A 22184-nucleotide genomic window follows, 5' to 3' on the forward strand; every position below is an offset into this window, starting at 1 on the left:
ACGCGGACTTGGCTTGGCTTAAATGTGTTTTCCAGAAGGACTGTGCAGCTCAACTTGTTTTTTTTAGATTCCTCCCACAGTGTGACTATAAGAATATAATGTGATACAATGCAGCGTTAACGACGGCAACAAACAACATGCAATAAACACTTTAATAAACACTATAATTTTACCAAATATATTTCCAAAATATTACATAACCTCGTCTGTGCAGAATGTTTAGTTTAACACAAGTGCAATTGCAATTGGGTATTTACCTTCTTTTGCGCAATGAAAAATTAAACAGATGCACATTTTGTAACTGTCCACTTATTTATTTTTTAGCCTGGTTATGCATTTGCATCACACTTATCATAAATGGAAATAATTCCAAAACAAAAGTATAGGCTATAAGGAGTGACTGAAAAAAAAAAACAAAAAACAAACAGTGGTCGCACGTTTGGCCTGCTTGATTCCCAGATGTCTCTTGTTGTTTCAGAACAGACGGCAAACGCGCCGCTCCTCCTCACAGCTCCTCCAGACACCGTCTTCTGTCTGCATTCGATCAACAAGCAGCAAATTGCAGCTTTATGTCTGCAAATCTCCGAAAAAGAACAGGACACAAATCAGAATTTACAAAATATAGTTGCAATATAAAGTGTTCCTTTAATCTCAGCGTGCAGTGTTCAGGTTCTCTTAAATGTTTTAGTAGTGTATTCAATTTTCTGAAGGCTCTTTGTTCTCTTTGCACCATTGTTCTGTTTCTGCACCTGTATCAATTGCGCTCTAGTCATACGATCTAAGACACAATTTGTGATTGATGAAAAATAAAAAAAATAATGAATATGATTAATTTCGATAATAATTTGCAAAAATGCCCGCAAATGTGTGACAATGAGCACAGATGGAATTTGATAAACTACTAGCAATAAATGACAAGAAATACGTTATCTAAAATTTCTAAGCCAGATTTTGTTTTCCAGTTACACTATTATAGACTATTATTCGTTCACAGCAGGATCTGCATAATATTTAGAGTACGCCCATACAAAAAACAAAAACAAAGTAAAACTATACATTTCTTTTAATTAAATCAGACATATAAAACAAACTTGGTAAAACTGAATTATTCTGGAAACAGAGGAAGCCAGTGAAAGAGAAAGACATGAGACTGAATGGGATTTCTGCTGAATGCCAACACCCACTCACCTCAGCAAACAACTGATCCTATGTAAAAGCTGCTCCGTTCGTTTCTATACCACTAACCACGTCCTCTCCTCTCTTCTGTTTTCTCCATGCCAGTTTAGTCCTTTTTGAAAACGGAAAAAGGTGTCAGTTTCGTCTTAAAATGGTTTTCTGATTCATTATCGAGCGTGCGTAAAAAAAAGCTTTTGTGCGTAATGGCCGTGCGTCTCATCCGCGCCTCAATAAGAAATCCCTACATTTCTAATCTGAAAACTTCCCCTACAGCATCACCTAGAGTGGCTGTCCTCGTCCTGGCTATATATGATCTAAGGGAGTGTTAGATGGTTTAAATGTGTTCTTAGGGCAGGGAGCTGTCAGACCTTTTGGCGAGAAAGATTGATCACACGCAGGCTACCAGGGCTCTTTGTTTAGAGCCTGAGCAATAAACAGCCATCAGATCCCCACCTTTCCTCTGCCTCACACTACAGTGGCAAATCATTTCTGCTCTCTCCGCTATGCTATAACCAATAATGCTGAGGTGTAAGGATGATGACTTAGGTCAACATTATCCCTATAGGTGAAATAAAATAAATGAAATGAGATGTGGGGCAGGGAGCTATAAACTGTAAAATGGTGGCAAATGATCGTTAAATAACCTAAACTGCTTTCTTAAATTGACACATTTTTGCAGGAGATATCCTTTAAAGACTTCACTTATACAGCTATACAGTTGTATACATCTATAATATCTATGTATGGAGAAGTCTAACTAGATATTTAATTGCGCCAAAATTGGATGAACCCAAAATCACATTGAAATTTATTTTTAAAAACTATCTCTCTCCATCTCTACCACTCTATCTCTAGATCTGTCTATCTACCTCTCTCTATCTATCTCTCTCTCTCTCTCCTCTATGGTGTGTGTAAATGTGTGTTGGGGGAGGGGTGGACATGTCGTTGGATGTATGGTGCAGCTTTTTCTCTCCAAGCACACCTTCAACAAAGTCTCAAGATTAACGCCTTGGCACTGATAACGACTGTAGGCGTCGCCGCGTTATGAGACACAAATGTGACTGCTGAAATGATTTGTGGAGTGCCACGCTACAAATAAATGCACACGTGCACGCGCATACCAGGGCTCACCCACGCGTAATCATACGGCGTGGACGCGCAAAGAAGGCACGGTTTTTGGGTGGAGTGTGTGTAGGGTGGGGTTGGGGGGGGGCAGTGGTGAACAAACTGACCCTGAAAATGTGTAAATAAAGCAACCCCTACCCCCGGAATAAGGCGTTACCCCTCCGAGTTTCTCGATCAATCACAGGGGACAGTGGCTTCTTTTGATAAAAACCCCAAATTGTCATTGGGCAGATGCAATCATGTGACAAGCAGCACGGTCTAATTCCAACCATGTCCTCATGAAAGCAATAGTTTATGGCATAGAGGTCTCCATACGACTATATCCAGTTTAGTAGTTTATGACAATAAACTGCTTAATAATTTGAATTAACTTTTAAAAAAATCAGCGAGTTTCGGGACAAGCGGGAGGAGATGAATTACGAATTTGGGCGAGAAAGTGGTTTCATCAACAGCCAGCCGTCGCTCGCTGAGTGCCTGACATCTCTCACTAACCCTGTCGGTGATGCATTTCAAAGTTCATCAATCAAGAGCTCGGCGCTTTCAGAGTCGACACTGATTCCTCCTCCTTTTGAGCAGACCATCCCCGGCCTGCACCCGGGCATCCACCCACGCCACAGCCGCTCAAAGCAGACTCTGAAAGGCTGTAGCCCGCTGCAGGCTGCATCCCTACCCCCGGAGTACCCGTGGATGAAGGAGAAGAAAAGCATCAAGAGAAACCAGACTGTTGCTGCTTCTTCTTCTGCGACAGCGACTGACTCCTCACCACTCTACTTCTCCCCCCAAGGCAAGACATAATGATTAATAACCTCTATGTAAAAGGCTCCTCATTGTCTGAGGATTCCCCCTCAGCACGGAGCTGCATCCCGGGCCTTGAGCAACGTGGGCGTCCCTTTTAGCCAGTATAGGATTTTGATTTAAGCATGCTTAATCTCATCAAGTAACGCACTGACTTGTGATGCAGTGTAAGAGTGTTAATGTTTGACAGTAATGGAGAGTGATAGATTATTCCTACACGGGCCAGCAGCTGGCATGTTCATTAATCTTCACCCTCCGTCCTGTCCTGTCCACGCAGACCCATCATATTCTGCCGGATGCCCATAAATCTTCCCAGTGCCGGTGCTTGCTTACCACAAGTTTCACCCCACAGAGCTTATTTTCTCCAAACACAACCGTGTTTTATTCTTCTGTGATTAAAAAAAATGGTTTATTTTTTTAGGTTCCCCAGAGGTACCAGAGGTCGGTGTTGGCGGTGGAGGGGCATCCCGGAGGCTGAGGACTGCGTACACCAACACCCAACTTCTGGAGCTGGAGAAGGAGTTTCATTTCAACAAATACCTGTGCAGACCGAGGCGAGTGGAAATAGCTGCTTTGCTGGATTTAACGGAGAAGCAGGTGAAAGTGTGGTTCCAGAATCGGAGGATGAAGCACAAGAGGCAGACGCACTGCAAGGAAAACCGGGACAGCGAGGGGAAATACGCGTGTCTGGACGACGGGCCGGAGGACGAGTTTGAGCAGGCGGAGGAGGACAGCAGCGCAGCCGGGACGCTCCTGGAGAGGGAGAGGTATTCCCACCAGAATACCTTAACTTCACAACATTGTCAGAACGGGCACAATGAGAACCAGAGTCCGGCTGTTACGCCTTTGAACAGCAATGAGAAAAATCTGAAACATTTTCCAAACCCGGCTCCCACTGTTCCAATGTGCGTGTCAACAATAGGCCCGGACAATGATCATTCCCCGGGCCTGGACGTCTCTTTGCAGGATTTCCAAGTTTTCTCATCCTCCTCTTCTTTCTCACCAAGTTTTTCAGATTCAGCGCCGAGTCCCCTGCCTTTATCATCCGAAACTTTTGACCTTTTCTCAGAAACACTTACAACCATCGACCTGCAAAACTTGAGCTATTGAAACATTTATTTTATTTGAAATGAGACACTTGTGCTCAGTTTATATACTCAGTTTTAGCGTTAATAGATCTCACAAATAAGGTAAGTTAATGCAAAAAAAGAAATTAGCCTGTATGGGTTTTTTACTCAAGTAGGCTGTGAGAGAAGAGTTTATTTTTTTATGGACTATATCTGAGCAGAATATTTTTCTTGAAATAAAACTCTACATTGATTGCAATCAGCAGCACTATTGTCTTATTTCACGGATAGAAAGTTTCGAGAGCTCGTTGACTTTTAGGCCTATACAATAAAACATAAAAATATATGTTACAATATTGGCCATGAGAGAAATGAATTATGTTAATGCATAATTCATAATGCTGAGTGTACTCTCTCACACTATTCATGTACGGGTAATATAAACTGTTTAATTTAAAAACCACGGGATATTTTCTAAATCATAGTCTAAAAGTTATGCTCTTGCATAAATGCATTATTGACTTTATAATCTCAAACTCTAGAACTTGCCCAAAACAATTAGCCAAACATGGGCAGTGAACAATATGAAATACAAAAAAATGCAAATTATATAAATTTAAAATTTTATATAGTTGCATCCCTGATTTTTAAAAAAATATCTTTGTTTATTTTTATAGGTTTAATTGATTTTTTTTAACATCATCAAGGTTCCCCTACAGACCTCAGTGATTTATCTGACAAAAAACCCCCAGCAAAACAAAACAAAACCAAAAAAAAAAGAAGAAAAAACCGCAGATTCATTACCTGCGCATGTTGAAACCCAGAAAAAGAACATTTGCAGTGAGAATTGCCTGCTATGAGTCCCAGGCCAAAAGCTATGACTTTTCTTGGCTCTCTAATTAAATTTTATTGGCTATAAAACTCACAGCACTGAGGGTGCTTGTTTATAGCCTGATCCGCAGTGTAATACAATCTTTCTGAATTAATATTCGCGTTTTATACGCCGTTTTTTCCAAAATCTTTTTTTAATGATTTATAATTATGGAAAGTTTATTCAAAACAGCCTACATAAGACTTTTTCTTTTATTCCAAATTGCTGTAAATCATAATTTAATAGTGTTATGTAACCATAACACAGTAGCGCAAATATACCATCAGACAAAAGTGTATTTATTGCATTCATTTATCGTGAATTGTCATAATGAAGGTAAATTATGTAAATGTGGACCAACCGGCTTTCGTCCCTGTTTACTGCTGCGGGATCTCCTCGCCGACTAGTTCAGGCTCGATCGGCTGGATAAAGCCACAGCCGCTGTTTCTTTATTAAGGACAGTTATTAAATGTTTAGGAAAAGTGGTTGATGAAAAGCCAAATATTGTTCCAGGAATCACAAGATTAACAATCAGACCGATTGATTATTCTGACCAGAGTCTGCAGGCAGCGTGATTCATTTATAGGCTCTGTGTCTCTGTAGGCTACTCATCGCGTTGCTCTCTGGATGCTGCGGTCAGACTCAGAACCTCATAGCAATAAAAATAAAAAAAAGATGTGAGTTGAGGTGGTAAACTGCTTTTACTACTAAGATATGGCACTCAATGATGGCTAATTGCAATCATTTTAAAAGTAGATAGTAAAAGTCTAGAAAGCACAGGAGAGGAAAGGCAGTCAGATTGGGTTTGGTGCTGAAGCCACTGACCCCATTTTAAATAACAGTGTGTAGTGTCCATAGACTACACTAACCAGAATTAGGACATATCATGATATTTATTAACTTTTTAAAGTTTATTTTTTAGAGCACAAATATCATACTGTGCCTTTCCCCCTCATTTACAGGTTTCACCATGAAATCCGCAATGTGCATAATTAATCACTGCATAATCAAATTCATAAATCATGATTCAATTGCTTCTGTGGTCATATGAAAAGAGTGTGGTGACTTTGTGCAGTGAGTAGATTACAAAGAGGTATGAGTGATAAAAAGGGGAAGAAACCAACTGCAAGGAGGAGTTTGTGAGATGACAGAAAAGTTGAGGAAACTTTATGGGAAACTAGATACAACTCCATGCCAGCAAATCCCTCCCTTTCTCCCTACACACACACACACACACAAACACACACACACACACACACACACACACACACACACACACACACACACACACACACACACACACACACACACACACACACATAGAGGTCAGAGGTCAAGCTGGCTCTCCTCTCCTTCTCCAAGCTGGGAGGAGCTACTGCCAGGTCAGAGGGGGGTCAGGTTTTAAATGACCTCAGAGGGTTTGCGGCTCATAAAGAATTTATTGGCTACTCAGATAACTTTGAACAGGAAGTGACATCAGATGATGTATGCAGAAATTAAAATTTGAGCAGAAAATGATCTGAGGTTTAATTTTGTATTAAAAAGTGAAGAATGCAGTTGTATATTTCATGACAATCACCACCTAAATCCAAAGGTCTGATGTGCTTTTTCTCAGTATGATTCTGATTTTAGGGGCCTCTATAAAAAGTGAAAAAAGAAGTATCACCCATATATTTTTATCAAGTATCTTTGGGTCTCAATCACCAAACAAAACTTTTTCCTCTCCCACAAAGTGAAACAAGACAAATAGACCAATAGGAAAGACCAAAATAGATATTGATGGTAATCTTTCCAAAGCTGTTGGGCTGAAACTAAAGTAAATGAGGTGTTCCTGGCAGCACTGACATACACCGTCCACCACCTGCAGCTACAAGTACAAACTGAAGCTCTTCAGCCCCTCCAGAGCTGCACTGACATTTCTGTGTCATTCCTCCACAACAACAGGCTATACAGTTCAAAGGCTCGGTGTTTAAACCTGGATTGGGTGATACTGCCCTTCAAAAATGACTAATGAATGACTGACACCTTTATGAACAATATGACAAGCAGCTGCTTTCACTGAATACACCAGCAGGCACAGGTTTGACTAAAAGAAGTTAATGTTTTGTTCATACTTGATTCAGATATGGAAGAAGAAATCTGTTTGTGATTGATTGTATAGAAACTGATTTAAATCTTACAAATGAGATGCAAATGATGCAAACATTCAAAACGTGATTTAAGAATAAACCAGTGCAGCTGAAGACGAAAAAAAAAAGAAAAAAAAAACTGGCAGAGAAACCTCCAGAACAGTTTTTCTCTACTATTAATAATGCCTGTTTAGATTTACAATGTTGACATATTCATAAACCCAAAGTGCTTGCATCATTGTAAAAAAAGACACTCTCAATGTGTCCAGTTAGTCAGTCACACTTAAGTGCCAAAGAAATATTATCTGGAATCAATCACAAATATGATCATGCGTTTATCCGCTGACTTTATTAGTCTGTAAAGACCCGCTGCTCCATTAAAGCATCAACTCCCGTCATCAGTAGCAGTCACAAACTATGTACACACACACACACACACACGCAAAAGCTGATAGACCAATAAACGTCAGTGTTGAACAACAGGAAGGGTTTTCTGCAGCGGAACTGTGTGGTCAGTGATAAATAATTAGCAGATTAACTTCCGTGTGCTGCTTCCGTGTCGTGTGAAGTTTCGCCTCCGGACGGTCCACCGCTGACTGCAACAAACTCTCAGGACAATGCGTGCGATTCCCGAGGAGTTAACCACGCTCATCTCAGGTAAACATCTTAAATCAGAGTTTATTTGTTTGTTTTCCGTGTTTATCTCGAGCTTGTGTCACAAAGTCCATCCTTTAAGAGACCGTTTTTTAGAAAGAGGAAGCGCAGACTCAATATGGATGACTAAGTTTTTAGTCTGTTGCACTTTGTCCATCTCGTCAGCACCTAAGTGCTGCTATATTTCACTCATCCATGTTGTTGTGTATCGTACAATGCTGGTTTGACGTCAAAGCTGCTGTGCTGTTGTGCTTTTTTAAGGTAATATGATCTCCAGCAGGACTGGACCAGTTAACAGCTGAAACAAAACGCCACAGTGCACATAGTATGAATGTTATACCTGGTGTCTTTTTTGTTTTAGATCTAGAATATTTCCTCTCTGATGGATTAAAAGGGGAAAATCTAAGCAAGAAGGCAAAAGAGAAGAGGGAAGCCTTTATCAAACGGATTAAAGAGGTCAAATTGGGGTATGTCTGTTTGCATTTCACAACATCACTTCCTGTATGATGTTTGGTTGTAAATATGTCACTTAAGCTGATATTTAAAGATTCTAATGAAATATGTTAAAATTGTTAACATGCCTCCTCATTTCTCCCCAACAGTTTCCCACAAGACTTCAAGGACAAAAGTGAGTGTTTCTTAGGCTTTATCTTCCCAACCTGGGGTTCAGGACCCACACAAGAGGTCACTGCATGAATCTAACGGGTCACAAGATACATTTTTATGAAATCAGGATAAACCTTTTACTAAACCTCATACTCAAGAATGACAACTCAACAATTTCAAAATTCAGTATATTATTCCCATACAACTTACTCTGCAGTCACTTGGAATCAGGCAAATGTATGACAGCTGATTGAAAAACAGCTTTTGGAAGCAAGGGAGATACATACAAACTGATGGATTAGTGGAAGGGTAAAAAGAAACACACATTGCAGTATGTTGCAATGTTGATGTTGTATTTTTTTTTTTACCAAGAATTGAAAAACAGTTATATTAAATAAAATTATTTCATGCCTATTATTTAATATTCCAATAACTGTCCGTATCGCTCTCGTTTTCTTCTTGTGTGAGGGAGCTATGTAAACCCGGTTGTACATTCTGCAGAGCTGTATTGCCATCACAGGAATTCTGTCTCACCTAATTTTTACCTTCCTGCTCTTGGTAAAATGATATCCGGTTTGCTGTCTACAGTCCCTCCGATATCATGTGAACGCAGCATCAATGTGCTTATGACAGTGTACAAACAACCGCAGCATAACATTTTAGACATATAAAGAAAGATAAAAACACAGACAAAACACAGCAATGCATAACTCACACCCATGATTGCCAACTAGAGGTACAACAATTAACTGGTGAATTGATTAGTTTATTGAAAAAAAGATTAATAATCTCAGTCACTTTTGAAGCAAAAAAGTCAAACATTTGCTGTTTCCAGCATCTAAAATATGAGAATATGCTGCTTTTCTTTATCTTTCATGATAATTAAGAGTCTTCAGGTTTTAGACTGCTGGTTGGAAAAAAGAAGAAATTTTAAAATGTCTTTGGGCTATGGGACATTATGATTTGCATTTTTCACATTTTTCCTTTCACATTTTATAGACTAATAAACTAATCGATTCATAGTGAATATATTCATTAATTATAGCCCTATTACCAATTTAGAGTGTTAGAGGAATCTAAACTCTGCTACTGATAATTATTTTGTCTGAATTTTCTCTATTTTTCTTTCCAGATGAAATACTTTACTTACTTTTAAAACTTCTCCAAACTGTCTGAAAAGTTAAAAAAAAAAAAAAAAAAAAAACACCTTTCAAATGAACAGCTCTCACCTCATAGATCTGCACATGAAGTTGGAAACCACTGTATTAAAACATAACATGTGGCACTGCTACACAACACTTTCTGTGTACCCTAAAGGTGGAGATGACTCGGATGACTCGGAGGAAGTTGACAGCAACAATGATGGAGGGTCGCTGCAGTCTGAGCGCACAGACAAGGATGAAGAGGCTTGCGAAGGTAAACCACAAGCACTTAGCAGATGTCCAAAAGTTGACTTGCTAACTGCTAACAAGCTCTGGATTAAAGTATTGAAAATTGCATCTTGGCATGAAAATATACAAATCTTTGGGTCTGCTCCTCGGAGAAAGTGACTTTGAGTGGCACAATGAGGGAGACATTCCAGCTGTAACTTGGCAACATACTTGGGAAGCAATTTGGGGGCACAACTGCTACTCCCACCACCTCCTTCACCCCACCCCTCTGACAGCTAGAGCATGCTTTATTGCTCTCAGCTGCAGTCTGGGGACTGAACATTACTGCCATGGCTGTAGTCTGAGAAAAAACATGCCTCAGTGTACAGTAGCTTTAACTCTGTACGCTCCATTGTGGCAATCTATGCGAGATTTTGTATTTACTTTTATAAATAGAGTATCAGGGAAATCCTTGTGAAATAGCGATTAGGGGTCTGGGGTTTATGGGCTGCAAGCAGCTGCCAGTTTTATGGCCGCTCTTTCACACAAAGCAACTTTGACACAGCAGTTGAACATTTGCATTGAAGTTGCATGCTGCAAGAGGAATCTCCTCCAGTGTGAAGCAAAACACTGCTTAGTGTAGCCTCCATGGATTTGACTGCTTATTTTAACATCAGTCAAATTTCTACATGATAAACTTGAAGAATACATTATTATTTTATTCAGAAACCCATCTGTTTATGTTTTTTGAGGGACAGTTCACCCTCAAATCAGACACAGCGTCAGTTTACACTTATTACATGAAATGCATACAGTCTCTTCTTAAAGTATACTTAGAACGCTGGTTAAAAACTTAATTTTGGTGTTTACCTCCTTTGGTTAAAGCAACAAAAGCAAGAGGTTAGGTTTAGAAAAAAAGTCTTGCTTCAGCTTGAAAAAAAGTATGATTGTGTCTAATGTAATGTACCCTTGCGTGGCCATTGTGAAGTTTCTCATGTGACATGCGCCACTAGCATAGTATTCTTTATATACTAGCGCACTACATTGTTATTAAAATTATCGATTAACCCAAAAGGCCGCTGTTCATATTCATGAGGAAATTCAGAATTTGTGTCACCCAGCCACCTCCCCTCCCGCCCACTCCATGCAGACTTATTTGATCTTTATACAGTGGCAGTTGCTCAGAGCGCCAAAAACTGCCAACATCCTGTACGTCTCTTGTGGCCGCTGAAGATTGCTTCAGTGTGTTGATATCTGATGCAGATGGCCACTGACCAAGCGTCAGTATTTGATGAGATGGGAGTAAGACTGAGGTGCTTGTATATGCTTGTGGAATTACACCCACTAACTGTACCACCATGCAGAAGAAGCTTAACAAGCTAATGTTACAGCTCAGCAGAGGAGAATACTATTGATGTTTACATCTTGCACTATCAGTAGGAGAATCTAATCAGTGAGTAGATGCATGCATTCTGACAGTAATATTGGAGTTTAGTTTTTTTTTGGTGCTTTGACTACCACAAGTCAAGTTCCATCTAGTTCATTAGATTCAAGAGAGGGCAGAAATCTCCATGGTTGATACCTCAAAACACTCTGCAACTCACACCAAAACAATCTAGATCGATACACATCACTACAGGTAAGAGGAAAAATATGTATTTTTGATTTGAGGATGAACTTTACCTTAAACTTTTTATAAACAAATGCAATTTCCTCTTTGCATATTATAAACACTTTTAAAGGATGATGAAGGCTTTCCTCAACTGTTCTCCAGGTGCCCAGCAGTCTCCACCTGTGGCGGCTCAGGACCTGACGTCTGTCTTTAAAGCGGGATACCTTGAGAAACGCAGAAAGGGTGGGTGCTCCAATGATAAGATACATATAATACCATTTGTTTTTTTTTAACAGAGAGGATGTGGCACACTTAAATCTTAAAAAAAAAACTTTAAAAAATACACAGCTTCCTAAATAAACCATAAAAACAGATATATCTCTTCCAGGTTGAGATTATTATTGTTTTCCCTCCACAGATCACAGCTTTTTTGGCACTGAGTGGCAGAAGAGATGGTGCGCTCTTAGCCATCACATCTTCTACTATTACGGCAGTGAGAAAGGTACTTCAGTTTTTTTCACAATTCATCTCATTATGACTCACATACTGTTGAGGTAAATTGATGCAGATGGATATTTGGCTTTCTGCTTTTGACAGTGATATTGCAGTTGTTCTATTCAGACCATTAACAATGATGTTTTAATTTCCTGTAACCAGACAAGCAGCAGAAGGGGGAGTTCAGTATCGACGGGTACACTGTCAAAATGAACAGCACCTTACGGAAGGACTCAAAGAAAGACTGCTGCTTTGAAATTTCGGCTCCAGACAAGCGAGTTTATCAGGTGTGCTTGTCTCTCGGTGATCACTTGAGTCACTGCTGTTCTAAGTGTACGTCCTAATTGAAAAACAAATGTGGCCTTGAGATGTGCCATGTTTAAAACTTGGCAAGGCATGTGTGTACATGCACTTCATTAAGTTGTTATTTTTAAAAAGCTATTCATTCATTTGACACTGCTGCCTTTGCAATGGCTCAACCTGACACGCATATTTAAAACGTCTAGATGAGTGTTTCTAACATCCAGTTTCTTCCATGTGGAACATTTTATTATGCATAAATGCAGTATTATTTGTTTATGTTAATTAATATATGTGGAACTGCATATTGCACTGACTGCAGTTTTCATGTCTCTTCTCTTTCATCACAGTTTTGTGCGTCATCGGTGAAAGAGGCGGAGGAGTGGGTGAAACAGATAGACTTTGTTTTGAGAGGTTTGGACTGCTTGAATCATAACAGCTCAACATAATGCTTTATAATGTCAGAAATGGCAACATTTCTTTGTGAATCATAAACCAAAAATGAACAAAATTCTCTCAACGCCATTGCCAAGTGTTCATGTCTTTATGCATGAGTCAAACATAATATGTTCCCATCTGTAGATATGTCAGGCATCATCCCAGTAGATGAAGAGGAGGAACAGGAAGTGTACGATGATGTTGGACAAATAGAAGATGCAGATGAGTCTGAGCCGATCGACGAAGACATTTATGAGGAGCTCCCAGGTCAGACTGAGTGTTTATGACTGTGTGCTAACATACCGAACATAAACAAACATGTATGTCATCTCTTTTGACATTTTATTTTCTGGCATTGCAAATTTCTCAGCTAAAGAAACCACTAAATAGATATATAATGATAAACTTTAATTGATATCTCACTCACCCATAAATATTTTGTCTGTTTCTCTAGAGGATGATGTGCCCACAAAGCCTCCTCCAAAGGTGGAGCCAGCGAGCAAACCCGCTCCTCCTGCTCCAGGTATATAGTAGAAATATGTGTCAGGACTGCATAGATATAAGCAACATATTCATTTTGTGGATAAGAGTGTAGAGACTGTCACTATCTATCTATCTATCTATCTATCTATCTATCTATTTTTTTTATTGATCTATCTATCTATCTATTTATATATATATATATATATATATATATATATTGTATATACAGATGATTGGATGGAACTATTATCAGTAAGTATTAGGCCATACCGTTTTTTGTGGCCATGAACAGACTCAACCTTCTGAGCCACAGTTAAGAAGAAGTGACATTAACAGAGGAAGTTTCTGTGAACATGTGCAACTGAAAGTTAACACAATGCTGGAAATAACTTTTGGCCAACTTCCTTTTACAATAAGTCACGTATTAACGTTTTGCATATGCAGAAATACCGTGCTATCTATCGTGATCTACTGTATCTATAAAAATATTAACAACATTAACACACTGAAGGCAGCCTATGAACAGGAGATAGTCTCGCTTCAGAACAATAATTAGACTGAGAGATAGAGACATTAAGCCCTAAAAAAAAAAACATGCTCAAATGTCTTCTCCGACCAATAGTCTCAAAATAAAATAAAAAAGCAGCAAATCCTCCTCACAGTGAAGAAGGAAACATAAACATTAAAAAAAACAAACATTTAAACATTGTATCAGCTATCGTTGCAGATCAGTTTTCTGTTGATCAAAACATTAACTAATCATTTACTTCACAATGGCACTACAAATAAAACTTTAAGAAAAACAGAGAAAATATATTTAAATTACTGAGGTGTTGCTGGAGCTATTTCACATACATCCACATTTTTAAAAATATTTTCCAGCTGTAAGCTACTCCTCTTTCTCTTTTGTGCATTGTGTGAAATTGTGTTCATCAACAGCACACTCAAAAATAGGTTGTTTTTGTACTCTGTATGCTAACTGTTTTACTGTTTTACTGTGTACTTAATTTTGTTACTTTGCCAGTGTCAGTATAGTACTTGTATAGTACATGTAGTATGAACTTGGCACACAGCTGCTGTCTGTCTCCAGTTCCATTTTAGGCTCTCCACTGCCTCCTGATGGTTTTGCTGCACACAAACAATCACTGCTGTGTGAGACCTGTAAACTTTGTTATTACTCTCAGTAGAAAATAAATCAGCGTATCTCTAATCATCTTCTTTCCCCTTCTCCATCCAGTTGATAAGAGCACAGACTACCCCAACTTCTACCAGGGCTTATGGGACTGTACAGGGGACCACCCGGATGAGTTGTCCTTCAAGCGTGGAGATGCCATCTACGTTCTGAGCAAGGTATGGCTTGGGGAGACCCCTGGTAAAACATTGATTTGTTCCTTAAGGAGTGTTTTCTTGATGCGTGGTGAAGCCAGGATGAGCTCAAACCTAACTGTGATGCAGAAAATGCAAGCTGAGGTTTGTAGTCAGAGTGGTTCTGCTGGTCTCAGACCACCTGAAGTGAGTTATTTCTAGGTCCTCAGAGGAACCGACTGTTCGTATTCTTTACTGGCAGCACCTGGCCCACCGCCTGGAGGTGGACGGCTGATGGTAAGAGGCAGACTGGGCTAGGTTCTCTCTCTGGCACTGTGATGGGGATTAGTTGTGTCACAACGGAAACTGTTTTAGTGCTGCTGGCGGAGGCTGGGCTTAGCTGGCACACAGCACCATTCCATCACTTCCATCTGGACTGTTTCAGCACGCTGCCGTTGCTGCCATGCCAGGCGGTGTGCAGCGCTCAGCCCACACACCTCTCAGACGTCTCTCTCACCTCGCCAAATAGGAATGTGTGTTCTCAGGAAACGCAGGCTCAGTCTGCTGCTCTGTGTCAGAGCAGGTGAGGACGTGTAGTGGACGCACAATTTCCGAGGCTTGTCGGCTAGGTGTGGGTGCCAGGTATTGAGAACTGAGGGGCCGTTCTTTGCCTTTATGATGTAACTAAACAGGAGCCCTTTTGTGCTTAACTGGTTCATATGAAAATGGAATTGGATTTTGATTTGATTCATTTAACAAGCTTGTTTTGAACATTGCACTGCAAATAAGTCAAGGAGTTTTGCACTTTTACAGATGCATGTCGACCCTGTGGTTTGTGTAAAAATAAAAAGAAGTGTGAAATGGGCACCATCGAGACAGGCTATATTTCCTGTCTGGTTTGGTTTCTATGGAGCATGTATTCAGCTGAGACATAGTATTGTCAGCTGGCCATGTCCATTTTCAAATTCAAGCCTGCCATCTAGTGGCAGCCATGAAGACTTAAAGCATGTGGCTGATGGGCTCCAAACATTATTTGTAAAAACCTGAATTATAAATTTGACTAAAATACATTTTAATTTTCAGTCAGGAGTATAAGACAGTGCTGCAGCTACAAGTTGTTTTCATTTTCAATCACTGTATTTATATCTCTGATTTGCATATTAAATATTCTACATTTATGTTGCACCAACCCACCAGAACAAATTCCTCATATTGTGTTAACTATACCTGGCAATAAATCTTTTTCTGATTCTGATTCTGATTCTGAAATGCTTGGTCTAGAAAATGTCAGAAAATGGTGTAAGGTGCCAACCAGAGCCCGTTGTGACATCTTTTGATTTTTTTGTCCAACCAGTGGTATCAAATCTAAAAAGAAAGGAACCCAATCTTCAAATGGGAGAAGCAGCATTTTTGTTTGATAAATGACTCAAGCAAACAATGGATTATCAAAGTTGTTCATTTTCTCTTGACTAGCTAATTGATTAATTGATTCAGCACTAATGGAAGGAAACAAATGCACAAAGCAGACAGACACCATCAGTGCTCATTGGCCAAATGCCTGTTTACGACTCCTTCTTCGTGTGTGGAAAAGGACCAAGAATCAAGTTGCCCTTTCACTCAGACTGGGAGTGCCATTAGCTGAAACCTTGGTGTTGGGGGTTGTGGCCTGCTGCGAGGGCAATGACCATAAAACCTGTCTGGACTGCAGCAGCCAGCTGCAGCTAAAGGGACAGTCGACTCCTTTCCCCTCCAGTCACTCCCTCCTCCCCCATTCTCCTTTCTCCCTCCTCCCTGCATCCCTCCCCCATTCCACAGGCCAGAAATAGCTGTGGTGTTACAGCTGCGAGACCCCCCAGTCAGGACCAGGGTGTTGATTATAGGGCCTTACTGGGAGTGAGAGAGAGCGTGATGTCCGGATATGTTGCACCACCCCCTCGTTCAAGTCACAGCACATAAAACTAATCGAGAGATGTAACATCTCACTTAACTTAAGTGGCTAGATGGGTTGATAAAAAGTAAACACCATTTAAACATGTTGCCACTATTGTCGTCATCCCTGCACAGCTCTTCACCTCATCACTTGGATAATTTGTGCTCGATGCATCATTTGCAGAGTGTTTAATTTTGTTGAAGAAATAAATTAGAGAACAGTGCTTTTTTTCACTATTTGTATAATGTGTGTGTTGTCACAGTGTGTGTATTTGTTCTCAATTTGAGTCACACCGTCCTGCACAACTTACTTGTCAGCCAGAACTGCACAATGAGGTGTTGCTGTTTTCAAAGGCTTGCTGCAGGAAGTAATGTGCACACACACTCTCTTACACACACCTCATGTCAATCTGCTATACTATCCCTCAGGGGCTTGTGAAATGTCCCCTTAATCAAGTGACATAAATGACCTATTTCTGTTTGTTTTTTGTGATGCTTAATTTGCTGTTAATATTGTATTCATGTCCTGTGTGTACATATTTGATGTGGCTTGTAAGTCAAGCCCCTTTTTATCTGCCATGATGAATGACCCATCACCAGACAACAGTCAATGCCAGCCATCACTGTTGTTATTGTAATCTTCTTGTGTCTAATACCACCATGAGATCACTTACATCCATTACTCTCTCCTGGGAATAACTGGACACAGATGTGGTCCCTCCTAGTCCCCCGAGTTTGGGCTTAGATTTGAAACATTGTGCAGGTTCCTCTTCCTTCAACCTTGTCAGGACGTGATCTCCCGAGTTGATTCATGTCCTGGGAAGACTTTGATGTGAGGTCAGGCTCTTGGCCAAAGAAAGAGAGAGAGAGAGAGAAAGAGAGGGAGGGAGAGAGGGAGAGAGGGAGAGAGGGGTATTCTCCTCTTGTCTCTCAGATCTCTCCTCCCAGCGTCCCCCTCACATCTCAGCATGCTGACAGCCATTTGGAGCTATTACTTGTCATGCTGTGACAGATTTATGTGTGATGTGCTCTGCACACACTGAGGTTTTTGTGTGGTGCGGAGGGATGTGTGTGCAGTCTCAAAAGCGACAGCGGGTAGAGAGGCACGACATGGAGCAGGAGATGTGAACTTGTTGGTGGGATGTAGGTGTTGTTTTGGAGGTGAGAGTGTAAGAAAAACAAGAGATTTTGTGAATATCTAAAGGTTATGAAAGTGCTTGAAGCTAGTGACAGATAATGTTGATGAGATGACAGGAAATGATGGGACAGAGAAATGGGGAATGACATACAACAAAGGTCCCAGACCAGACACAAACTGGGGACGTTGTGGGTCACAGATGGTGCCCTAAAGCTATACCACTAGTGCACCTTATCCTTACTAATTCTGACTCCATCTGTTAGACACACTGTCAGTCTCAAGGTCTCCAAAACAACATAGATGCTTTTCTGTAACAATGAAACTGACCCATGAGACAATACTTTTAATTTGAAGATTAATCTCAGCATTGTGATGTGACAATTGATGGTGAAAAAACAAACTGATCTGAAAATGTCTCATGAAAATGTGAAACACGTGCTGAAACACAACCAAACCTACAATTATTGATCTTTGATCATGCACACAGATAGAGAAATGGATATGCCAATTTAAACATAGATACATGCATGCAAAGGCCACACAAGGATAGATAGATGGATAGATAGACGATGGATGGATGGATGGATGGATGGATGGATGGATGGATGGATGGATGGATGGATGGATTAGGGAACCCAATATGCACACATACTCAACATGTGTAAAACATTTGTAATGTGATTGTAAATAGTTTATATGATCATGTCACTATTTATCATGTGGCCAATTTAACCTAATTGTAGTAATGATCATATGTTACAAATCTTGCACTCTTTAAGCATAGCAGCCAAATCAAGGACAGTGGTCACAAATTTGTCTTGGCTTGAAGTCCTAGATGAAATACATATGTAAACTGTTATAATGTTTGTCCATTGTTCCCAACTACATGAATTGAATTTGATCATCAGGAAACATCAACACACTCTTATCATCTTCTCAATGTCTCCACCTGTTTCCAGGAGTACCAGAACTTTGGCTGGTGGGTTGGAGAGAAAGACGGAACAATAGGAATAGTCCCCAAAGAATTCCTGATGGAGCTTTATGCTCTATAAATACACCTCATGTAAGTCACTCAGATATCATGGTTGAAGTTAGGGCTGCACAATTCAATAAATCACAATATCAGAATTGTGTGAATACGTTCCAACATACCATTATAAGTGAAGCATGCCCTCATCTACAAATCATATTTCAGATGTAAGGGAACATGCTTGTTTTGCAAAATTACCAATACCATCATCATTTTTACATTTTTTTTTTCAGTGCAAATAAAATGCAAAAATGATCATTCTCTCTGAAATGGCGACTCAAAGGCTTCCTCAAATGCAACATGATATTTTTTTCTTTGCATATTGTGCAGCCCGAACTGCAATGAACAAATTTGATCATACAGTTGTTTGAGGATCAAAATGTATAACTGACATGAATCCACTATATCATAACTAATATAGTGTGTCATTTTCAGGACCGTTCCCCCAAAAATCGATTCAAACAGACTGATGATTGGATTAAAATATTTTCATATGACTGAAATACATGTTTAAGAGTATTTTTCTACAGTTTCTGCACTTTGCACAGCTTTTTTGTATTTATTTCCTTTCCAAGGTACAGTTTTTTTCCACATAATTTCATACACTGCTTGTGCCAAGATAAATAAAGGTTTAAACAAAACTCATGTATCAGATCATATTTTTTTCATTATTTAACCTGCTGCTTAAGCCACAAGGTGGCAATAGAGGCTCTTTAAAGGTCATAGATTACTGCTCATGTTGGAGAGCTGCTCAAGGCAGAATTACCCCATACCAGTTTTGTTTTGTTTTTAGTAATTATTATTATTATTTTTTCTTTACCTTGGATACAAATCTTGAAAGTATGTTTACAGACCGAATTAACAATGACGGTTAATAAGAGACATTAAGGTAAAGATTAATAGCAGAAATCAATATAAAAACTGGTGTGATGGTGGTCTGTTGGAGTATTGCCTGTGGATAAGTGCATCTATATATAATATTTCAACTCACTGAATCTAATTTCTTGCCTTCTGTAATGCTGTGCAGTTAACATCAGGCCATTATCAATATCAAATCCTGTGTGCACACCAAATATATGTACACAACCCCCTGGATAAATGAAAAATTATTTTTCTGTTTTAAAAACTGAGTTTATTCATCTGGTCAGCACTTTTGTTCCAAGCCTCAAAGGGACACTGGGCTGTTTTTATGGCACCTGAGAGACTGTGCTGGGCAGAGGATCACAGCGTGGCAGATGGTTGGCTGTGCTGCGTGCCTGAGTGAAACGGCTGAGGTGCACTAATAAGACAGCCACCCACACAGATAGCAGGGATGCTTATCACCCTCTGAGGGGCTGTTTGACAGCAGGCGAGGTGGCGTTAGCTGGGTATATTCCTCCGAGGTTACATACATACTGTACATATCTTTTTACAGCCTCACTCACTGAAATGCCAAAGTTATACAGCAGTTTTATCTGTCAGGGTAATCTGCTTCTTTTTGGCATGCTGCGGACAAAAAGGGCCTTGTCAAGGTTTTTTGAAGGTTGAGAGAAAATGGGAAGCAAAATGCATTCATTAACCAATAACTCACTGTATCTTTCTCTCCTTCTTCCCTCTATTTTTTCCTTGCTCCTGTCTCTCTGTTTTGTTCCTGTTGAGTGATGAGCTAGTCCTCTGTCCTCTGGGTGACATTCAAAGCCAACATAAATCCTGCTCTTTACGGTGTAGTGCAGCGATAAAGCCTCTCTACTAATTGGAGATGTAATGAATTACCATAATTAGTTATTGAATATACTACATTGGATATAGAGGGGGAATGCTTTGTTTTAGGGGAGGGAAGGGATGTAGTGAAACGATGTGATATTCAGTGAACGGGGATCACCAAATAATACTATTGACTGTGGCTGAGTGTGTATATTTCCATCATTTAGGCGGATTATGTAACACTTAAAAAAAATGTTGTGGTGCTGATGTTAAACACAAATATTTCTTCACTTTAGATATAGCTCTGTATTTAGTCATCCTTTTAATGGCAGGCTATGGGTTAGGTTGCCAAAGGCAAGTAAGGCTAAATATTGCCTCTCATTTTTATGTGCCAATAAAGGATTTCCTTAATGGATGTCAACTACACCCCCCATCCCCCTCCGTTAGATTTGGACAGCCATATCTGCAGAATATACAGGTTCTTTTATTGCAATTTAACATCAAGATATAATGTTTCATAGATAAATGCCACTGTGTCATTAATCTTGTGAGCACTAAATTACACTAATGATACCAGAATATCACTAATTAATACTTGCAACCATAAAGATACACTTTTACCAGCCAAATACATATAGATTGAGCTGCTGAGTAATAATAAATAAAATTAGATTTGCTGAGAAAGATGATGGAAATATAAAACAAATTTCCCTTCAGCACAGGATACATACATAGTCATTTTGTTCTGACAATTTAGAGCTCACATATGTTAATTATTACACAGCCTAAAAATGATAACATGCATTTATACTTTCAGTAAGAAACGCTTTGCTGCTCATCTTCTGTTAAAGGAACAATGTGTAAGATTTAGGGGGATTTTGTGGCATCTAGCGGTGAGGAACAAACAGCTGAAATTTTGCAGTTGGGATTTCTTCAGTGTTCATTTATCAGGTGGTTTTTACTGGGAGCTGAAGTATCCACAGAGGTCTATTACTTTCCAAAACAAGCAAATCAGAGAACAAATCAATGTTTCTGCGAAGCTGTTTAGCATGTTGGAGTACAGCCACTAGCCTAGCACCGGCTCATCTGTGCTCACCTTTTTTCACACATGACTTAAAATCCAGACACTCAGGAGGTTTATACTGGAAGCCAAACTATCTGCAGAGGTCTCTTCCTCCAAAACAGTTGGATTCCAATGATTTGTACTAGTAAAAACACTGAATAAAGCAGGTACATGTAACAGTGTTTCTCCTACACTGTTTGGCACGTTGAAAATGGGCTGCTAGCCAAGCACTTGCTAATGAGCGCTCACTCATTTTCTCTGGTAACTCAATGTGTGCTCACCTTATTCCTGTCCAGAGGTTTAGGAGATTTAGGAGGACCTGAATTATCCTCTCCAAATTATTCTTCTCCAAAACAAATGGACCCAGGGATTTATATCAGTAAAAACACAAAAAGCAGTTTCAAGTTTAAAAAAATAGGTGATGTTGAATAAGGACTGCAAACTATGATGGCTGATGTTAAAAAACGAGACTGGCCCAATCTAGAGCCAGTGTTAGGTTTGTCCATTGTATGTTCTGGGATGCTGCAGAAACCTGGGGGTGCAACATGACAATCTCTGAAGACGAGGACCTGTTCCCTATGTAGATATAAACGGCTCATTATAAAGAAACGAAACACAACAATTATTATTTTCAGGTGATTATACACTGAAGAAAACATACTTATATTATTTTCAATTTCTGCCAATCTATCCCCCTAAATCCTACACACTGGACCTTGTTGTCTGAACTCAGGATAGTGTTGATGACCCCCATGCTCACAATGAAAGCTGCTCATCCCAGCTGAATATCATCATGTACCATCACCATTTCATACCATCACCCCTGGGGTTGGCGGGAAGACTTAAGACTTGATCTATACCACTTTAGAGAGGTAATCTTGATCAAGCTGTCAGCTGTTTCTGCTGCTCTTTAAC

General features: G+C 39.7%; 2 protein-coding genes across 3 annotated transcripts; both read left to right on the plus strand.

Annotated features, from left to right (window-relative positions):
* The first annotated feature begins 2527 nt into the window (after nucleotides 1-2527).
* On the plus strand, nucleotides 2528-4416 carry hoxa2b (homeobox A2b). Its single transcript, XM_042490201.2, has 2 exons — nucleotides 2528-3085; nucleotides 3518-4416. Exons 1-2 carry the CDS (start codon nucleotides 2713-2715, stop codon nucleotides 4204-4206), a joined length of 1062 nt encoding a protein of 353 aa, XP_042346135.1. The 5' UTR covers nucleotides 2528-2712; the 3' UTR covers nucleotides 4207-4416.
* A 3244-nt stretch (nucleotides 4417-7660) lies between these two features.
* On the plus strand, nucleotides 7661-19164 carry skap2 (src kinase associated phosphoprotein 2). 2 transcript variants are annotated; one of them, XM_042490629.2, is made up of 13 exons: nucleotides 7661-7820; nucleotides 8179-8284; nucleotides 8420-8445; nucleotides 9741-9839; nucleotides 11568-11648; nucleotides 11824-11907; nucleotides 12063-12187; nucleotides 12551-12614; nucleotides 12783-12905; nucleotides 13093-13161; nucleotides 14359-14471; nucleotides 18453-18556; nucleotides 18959-19164. In XM_042490629.2, exons 1-12 carry the CDS (start codon nucleotides 7781-7783, stop codon nucleotides 18543-18545), a joined length of 1023 nt encoding a protein of 340 aa, XP_042346563.1. In that variant the 5' UTR covers nucleotides 7661-7780; the 3' UTR covers nucleotides 18546-18556; nucleotides 18959-19164. The 2 variants fall into 2 exon arrangements, with proteins under 2 accessions (XP_042346563.1, XP_042346562.1); XM_042490628.2 differs by having other exon boundaries at nucleotides 18453-19164.
* The last annotated feature ends 3020 nt before the right edge of the window (nucleotides 19165-22184 follow it).

Source organism: Plectropomus leopardus, chromosome 11, assembly GCF_026936395.1.
Source record: "Plectropomus leopardus strain MGB_pleo_1.0 chromosome 11, ASM2693639v1, whole genome shotgun sequence".
Classification (NCBI taxonomy): domain Eukaryota; kingdom Metazoa; phylum Chordata; class Actinopteri; order Perciformes; family Serranidae; genus Plectropomus; species Plectropomus leopardus.

Coding starts and splice junctions, on each gene's coding strand:
- hoxa2b (XM_042490201.2), top strand. CDS start 2,713: ATGAATTACGAATTTGGGCGAGAAAGTGGTTTCATCAACAGCCAGCCG. Junction 3,086..3,517: donor ACTCTACTTCTCCCCCCAAG/GCAAGACATAAT, acceptor TTATTTTTTTAG/GTTCCCCAGAGGTACCAGAG.
- skap2 (XM_042490628.2), top strand. CDS start 7,781: ATGCGTGCGATTCCCGAGGAGTTAACCACGCTCATCTCAG. Junction 11,908..12,062: donor CTATTACGGCAGTGAGAAAG/GTACTTCAGTTT, acceptor TCCTGTAACCAG/ACAAGCAGCAGAAGGGGGAG. Junction 12,188..12,550: donor CAGACAAGCGAGTTTATCAG/GTGTGCTTGTCT, acceptor CTTTCATCACAG/TTTTGTGCGTCATCGGTGAA.